Genomic DNA, 7,792 nt, shown 5'->3' with positions numbered 1-7,792 from the left:
GAAAACCGTCTATGGGGGGAAGAAAATTGAAATTCTCTTCCGGGCCGGGACTGTGACGCTCTTCAAATGAATCCAACCACCAGTACTGTTATACTACTTATTCAGACTGACCTTTGGAAGCTCAAAGTGTACAATTGGGAGTAAAATAAAACCCTGGTGACGACAAGCCATCCAAACATCCATGTCCTCTAGTAGTCTACACCTTATGCACTTATATTCCAGGTCTGTTTGGAGTTAACCATTTATCTAATTTTACTGCAAATCCCTTAAGTTGTGCGCAAGTGACTGAAAACGGAAACAAAAGATGCAATGCAATTTTTTAATGCAGTATAATTAAGACTACATGGAGAGCGATCGACAAATTTAAAGAAAGGCATTTATACATGAACGGATAACATACAAAGACTCCGAAGCAGAATAGACAAATAAATAAAATTTCTCTTATTTAAATGATCAATCCCCCTGCCCCCTCCCCCCCATAGATACATTTACAGAAATACTGGATTTTTTTCCCACCCACTTTGGAATAGCGAGTCAAAAGATTTAAGCAATCTTTAAAGCGCTCTAATTGGTGATGCCAAATAAGCTGTTTCAGAACTCCCCCCCCGTCTCCCACAAGTCATTGCAGCCTCGCCCCCACGGACAGTACAGACCTGCTGTAATAATAATAAAGGAGATTATGTGCTTAACTTTAACACGAGAGGATTCAATTTGTGGCTCGGTCTGTAGTTGGTTAACAACACTACACAATACCTGCTCTAGATTAGGGCTGCAACCAGGCATCCTTTACCTTTGATGAATTGAATAATATACAAGATCTACAAGATCAGGGTGAACTTGTAGATCTTGCCATTTTCACTACATTTTAAAGGTTGTTTTTTTTGCCATGTTTAACTTTTAGTCTATAATGAAATGGCAAAAATGTTGATGGGTAATTAAATCGATTTTTTTGAATACATTATGGATAAGAAAAACACCGTTGCACCCCAAGTCTAGATTCTATACGGTTAACTTGTTGCGGGGGAGGACGAAATGGTGGGGCGGGGTTCAGACACTGATCAGCTAAATGGTGGGCCGGGATTGGTTCAGACACTGATCAGCTGGGGGAACAGTTCGTTTGCAAACATGTCCTCCCAAGAGCTCTCCGAGCACATGAGCGGGGAGGACATGTCGCTGAAGGGGGATGGGGACCGCTCGTATCCGGAGTCGCTGTAGGCGTCCGCCAGGCAGGCCTCCTTGTCGAGGCCGCTGAGGTCGAGGGGAGAGGAGACCGAGATGAAGTCGACCGCGTGGCAGTCGACGACGTCGTCGTCTTCGTCACATTCGGGGATGACCACCTCCTGGGGCTCGTCCTTGATGCAGACCACCGTCTCCTCCTCCACCTCCACCACCAGCGTGACAGGGAAGGCCTCCACCTCCTCCTCCTCCGCCTCGATCTTCACCTCCGCGTCGTCGCTCTCACAGTCGCCGTCGTACACCTCCACCTCCTCCACGGTCTTGGTGTAGATGTGGTCAAAGTGGATCAGTTCATTAAGGGCCTCCAGCTTAACTGGTGAGGCCCCCAGAGCTGCAGGTGCGGCGGCAGGTACTGCGTGCCCCCCTCCGACCAGCAGCATCTCCTGCTCCTCGCACTCCTCCTGCTGCTCGCAAGACTTGAGGAACAGCTCTGGGTCAAGGATGTCCAGAATGCCCATGAGCAGATCAGACTAGAGAGAAGGGGAGAGAGAGAGGGATTAGCATACTGACCCTTGACCTCGCTCTACCTAATGCTGACCGTGCGGGCGTACATTTACTCAAGTAAAAAAATACATTTGTTAGGCCTGACGTCAAAATAAAAAAAACATTCGCTCTGAAAGAATATATATTCAAAGATCTGTGCCGCATTTTTACGATTTTTCAAAAATAGCTCGTAGCGCGGCACTCGGTGGCACGCTATGAGCTTGTAGATCTGCTATTTTGACATACAGGTGGTTTACTTTTAACCAAGTATTCCTACATTGTGGTGACTTTTACTTGAGTAAAACAATCAGTAATCAGTCCCCCTCCCCTAATTAACCCATGACCTGGCTCTACCTAATGCTGGTAGCAGGCCATTAGCATCAGAGGTAGGACCGGGCCTCCCTCCACCGCGGGACCCCCCCCCCCCCCCCCCCCCCCAAGGGGCTTTGGGACGGTTCCGTCAGAGAATGGCCTCTTCCCCGGTGTGGTGGTGGTCTTACCTCAGCGTCTGTAGGGTCAGGACCATCTGTATCCATTGTGAAGTCTTCAGATTTAGGAGGTGCTGGGCCTGCACCCGCTGCAGAGGCGCACGTAGCCTGAGTGCTGCAGACTCAGAAGACCCGATCCCTAAACCTGCTTCCTCCTCGCTGGACAGCAGTACCTGAACCTGAGAAAACAGAGAAAAAGCCAAAGTGTCGTTTTGAAACGGAGCCTCCAAACACTGTCTTTTTTTCCCCCTCAGGTTCAAGTACTGACCTGAGAAATGCAGAGACACCACCCCCTAATATACATCCCACCCTTTCATCATCCAAGTTTTAAATAAACCAATCCTCTTACCTTTAAACTCTCTTTCGTCTCCAGGGTGTCCAACCCCAGTCTCTGTCTTAGTTCCTCGTTCTCTGTCAACAAGCCACCCGTCTTTTCACGTAGGAGTCTGTTTTCAACGTGAAGTTGCTGGTTCTGGGAAGGGAAGGGGATGACACTGTCAGTTTCTACTTCCACTTTGGCCATTGGCAGTTGGGTCTGTAATTACTCATGCATAGAGGGGCAGAGGGCAGTGGTCCTCAAAAGTGTGAGGGGTTCCCCGACAACATAATTAAATATAGTATCCAAATCAGTTTTTGGCCTGACGAAGATTTGCGTTAAAAACCTTTGTTCTGAAAAAATATATATATTCCAAATTTGCGCCACATTTTCACACGATCTTTCAAAAATAGCAGAATAGCAGCCAATCGGTGGCGCGCTATGAGCTTGTAGATCTGCTATTTTTCAATAGCTAAATTATAACATGTTTAAAACACCAAAAGGGGTTCCTGCCCAAAATGGGTTAACTATATATATAAATATATGAATGAATATCCATGTCTTTTAAACATGACATCCCAAATCTTTAAAAAAGGGGCGGGTGGGGGGGGGCTCTGTGGCCAAATAATACATTAATTTGGGGGTCTTTCGAGTGAAAAGTTAGAGAAGCAGAAAAGGAGCAAAGGGTTTATAATTATATACCTCCAACTCCAAATCTAGCACTTGTTGTTCCAGCTCCCCCATTTTGGCCTTTTTTCTGTCTCTGGCCGTCTGGGCTGCAACTCTGTTCTTCAGTTTCCTTGAAGGATGGAAGAGAGTGGGAATTTGATGAAGACATTCTTTCCGTGACGCGGACATACATACATACAGTCTGTCTGTCTGACTAAAAGCGATGACAGATGGGGTTTGTACCATTGCGCAATCACACACACACACACACACACACACACACACACACACACACACCGGCCATCTTCTTGCCACGCAGGCAAGCTGACTGTGCTGCTGCTGACATACCAGGATATCAATGTCCTGTCCCATATTATTCAAATCTAAAACTGGGTGGGATCCAGCTGAGCGGACCGTTACTCAAATTAGTCAAGATAGAGTTTGACAAGCTTTAGTTTATTATAGTCCAACTTTCAAAGAATACAAAAAAATAAGATAAAAAAAGGCATGCAATTTACTATGGCGTGATCCAGGAATTTATTTTATATTTTCTATGACATGCCGTACGTAGAAGGAGCGGTTTTTATATTTTGTAACAGAAGCAGCAGTTTTATATTTTGTGTAACAGTAGAAGAACTTTTAGTGGTGATAATTCCTCATTGTGACCGATTGGAATGTCACATCAAATCTTTTTCGTATTGTTCTTTTTAAGAGATCATATCGATCTACACTTATGTGGGCGTATGCCGGGTTTAAATAGCCCCGTATTCATATTCCGTCTATAGGCCGGTGTCGCGAGTTTAAAACAGCCCGATCTGCAAGCCCAGATCGATCGGCTATTTTCGGATCATTTCACGGGGGGGGGTGGATGGATGGAAAACCGAAAAGCGTGAGAAATGAATTAAGATCAGACATTTATGATTTTTTTTCCTTCTCCTCCCCATTCAAACTAAGTATATACCTTCGCAGTGCCTTCTCCTCGGGGCTCAGATGTGTGAGTCGCTGCCTCTTGCGCATCGGAGGCCCCGCAGAGTCCGAGCCGGAGTCGTCGGAGCTCTGCTGGCATGAGGAGGAGGAGGAGGACGGCAGCACCACGGAGATGGAGCGGCTGTAGGTGGCCTGGTGGAGCGGCGCGACGCCGGCCACGGAGCCGCTGTAGGCGGCCTGGTGGAGGAGCGCCGGGGCTCCGCTGCTCTGCTGCTGTTTCCCCCCCGAGATGAGGAGCACTTTGTGGGTTCCTCCGCCCGTCCCTGCCGTTACCACCACCATGGTTGTTGTTATTGTGTTATATCCTTACTGGAGCAGCAGGGGTAGAAAAGATAGGATTTATTTTTATTATTGTTTTTTTCTTTATTGTTTTTAATTATTATTTTAACAAAGAAACCCGTGGGGTTCTCTGTGCTGCTACTCCGTTTCCCGTCACTTTGACACTGCTCTAAATGGGAGGTGCGTCCGGGATCTTTTTACACAGTCGTGGAGAAATCTGATAGGTCGCCTACAGGGCTGTGACGCGGTCGCCTCGCGCCCTCCGATTGGCCGTCGGGGGGCTGATGAAATTTGCATTGACAGTTTCGCCCTGTGCAAAGAAAGTATTAATGCCCCCGCCCCCCCCTCGGCCCCTCCAGGTTCCACCAACCAGGAGGACTTGAAAATTCAAAATTCCCGTCTGTCACACCTTGTTGGAGGCGATTTGTGTGTGTGTGTGTGTGTGTGTGTGTGTGTGTGTGTGTGTGTGTGTGTGTGTGTGTGTGTGTGTGTGTGTGTGTGTGTGTGCGACTGCACGTGTGCGTACACACACACACACACACACACACACACACACACACACACACATATGCATGCAGTTGTCAATTATTCTTCCCCTACTCAAAACAAAGTTATGCCTGTGTAGTAAAGTAGATAATGGGACTCCACTGGCCCACTCCCTCGGTCTGGCATTACTATTACTATTGTATTCATAAGTGTTAAAAATAATACCATTCTGACAGCTGGATGAGTGGCTACCATTAACAGTGTACTCTGTGGTAACACAACAATGAGTGGATGAGTGGCTACCATTAATAGTGTACTCTGTGGTAACACAACAACTGGATGAGTGGCTACCATTAGTAGTGTACTCTGTGGTAACACAACAATGAGTGGATGAGTGGCTACCATTAGTAGTGTACTCTGTGGTAACACAACAACTGGATGAGTGGCTACCATTAGTAGTGTACTCTGTGGTAACACAACAACTGGATGAGTGGCTACCATTAGTAGTGTACTCCGTGGTAACACAACAATGAGTGGATGAGTGGCTACCATTAATAGTGTACTGTGGTAACACAACAATGAGTGGATGAGTAGCTACCATTAGTAGTGTACTCTGTGGTAACACAACAATGAGTGGATGAGTGGCTACCATTAGTAGTGTACTCTGTGGTAACACAACAACTGGATGAGTGGCTACCATTAGTAGTGTACTCTGTGGTAACACAACAACTGGATGAGTGGCTACCATTAGTAGTGTACTCTGTGGTAACACAACAACTGGATGAGTGGCTACCATTAATAGTGTACTCTGTGGTAACACAACAACTGGATGAGTGGCTACCATTAGTAGTGTACTCTGTGGTAACACAACAACTGGATGAGTGGCTACCATTAGTAGTGTACTCTGTGGTAACACAACAATGAGTGGATGAGTGGCTACCATTAATAGTGTACTCTGTGGTAACACAACAACTGGATGAGTGGCTACCATTAGTAGTGTACTCTGTGGTAACACAACAATGAGTGGATGAATGGCTACCATTAATAGTGTACTCTGTGGTAACACAACAATGAGTGGATGAGTGGCTACCATTAGTAGTGTACTCTGTGGTAACACAACAACTGGATGAGTGGCTACCATTAGTAGTGTACTCTGTGGTAACACAACAATGAGTGGATGAGTGGCTACCATTAGTAGTGTACTCTGTGGTAACACAACAACTGGATGAGTGGCTACCATTAGTAGTGTACTCTGTGGTAACACAACAACTGGATGAGTGGCTACCATTAGTAGTGTACTCCGTGGTAACACAACAACTGGATGAGTGGCTACCATTAGTAGTGTACTCTGTGGTAACACAACAACTGGATGAGTGGCTACCATTAATAGTGTACTCTGTGGTAACACAACAACTGGATGAGTGGCTACCATTAGTAGTGTACTCTGTGGTAACACAACAATGAGTGGATGAGTGGCTACCATTAATAGTGTACTGTGGTAACACAACAATGAGTGGATGAGTAGCTACCATTAATAGTGTACTCTGTGGTAACACAACAATGAGTGGATGAGTGGCTACCATTAATAGTGTACTCTGTGGTAACACAACAACTGGATGAGTGGCTACCATTAGTAGTGTACTCTGTGGTAACACAACAATGAGTGGATGAATGGCTACCATTAATAGTGTACTCTGTGGTAACACAACAATGAGTGGATGAGTGGCTACCATTAGTAGTGTACTCTGTGGTAACACAACAATGAGTGGATGAGTGGCTACCATTAATAGTGTACTCTGTGGTAACACAACAACTGGATGAGTGGCTACCATTAGTAGTGTACTCTGTGGTAACACAACAATGAGTGGATGAGTGGCTACCATTAATAGTGTACTCTGTGGTAACACAACAACTGGATGAGTGGCTACCATTAGTAGTGTACTCTGTGGTAACACAACAATGAGTGGATGAATGGCTACCATTAATAGTGTACTCTGTGGTAACACAACAATGAGTGGATGAGTGGCTACCATTAGTAGTGTACTCTGTGGTAACACAACAATGAGTGGATGAGTGGCTACCATTAATAGTGTACTCTGTGGTAACACAACAACTGGATGAGTGGCTACCATTAGTAGTGTACTCTGTGGTAACACAACAACTGGATGAGTGGCTACCATTAGTAGTGTACTCTGTGGTAACACAACAACTGGATGAGTGGCTACCATTAGTAGTGTACTCTGTGGTAACACAACAACTGGATGAGTGGCTACCATTAGTAGTGTACTCCGTGGTAACACAACAATGAGTGGATGAGTGGCTACCATTAATAGTGTACTGTGGTAACACAACAATGAGTGGATGAGTAGCTACCATTAATAGTGTACTCTGTGGTAACACAACAACTGGATGAGTGGCTACCATTAGTAGTGTACTCTGTGGTAACACAACAACTGGATGAGTGGCTACCATTAATAGTGTACTCTGTGGTAACACAACAACTGGATGAGTGGCTACCATTAGTAGTGTACTCTGTGGTAACACAACAACTGGATGAGTGGCTACCATTAGTAGTGTACTCTGTGGTAACACAACAATGAGTGGATGAGTGGCTACCATTAATAGTGTACTGTGGTAACACAACAATGAGTGGATGAGTGGCTACCATTAATAGTGTACTGTGGTAACACAACAATGAGTGGATGAGTGGCTACCATTAATAGTGTACTCTGTGGTAACACAACAATGTCAAGTTGCACAAGTTCACTATTATTAGTTGTGGCCCCAGCTGGGCTCCTTAAGTTTCCAGGGGAACTTTCAAAATAAATTAAAACTAAGCTATGATGAC

The 7,792-nt window shown here is 45.5% G+C and overlaps 1 protein-coding gene across 1 annotated transcript; it reads right to left on the bottom strand.

Annotated features, from left to right (window-relative positions):
- Positions 1 to 325: 325 nt before the first annotated feature.
- Positions 326 to 4,620, bottom strand: xbp1 (X-box binding protein 1). Its single transcript, XM_079515727.1, is given in 6 exon segments — positions 326 to 1,571; positions 1,574 to 1,706; positions 2,220 to 2,386; positions 2,557 to 2,679; positions 3,226 to 3,322; positions 4,154 to 4,620. Coding segments are annotated over 6 exon segments (1,314 nt in total). The 5' UTR covers positions 4,462 to 4,620; the 3' UTR covers positions 326 to 1,085.
- Between the last annotated feature and the right edge of the window lie 3,172 nt (positions 4,621 to 7,792).

This window comes from Electrona antarctica (assembly GCF_951216825.1).
Source record: "Electrona antarctica genome assembly, chromosome: 12".
NCBI lineage: Eukaryota > Metazoa > Chordata > Actinopteri > Myctophiformes > Myctophidae > Electrona > Electrona antarctica.
Note: the sequence above shows the minus strand (reverse complement) of the source record. Positions and strands in the feature narration are given on the sequence as shown.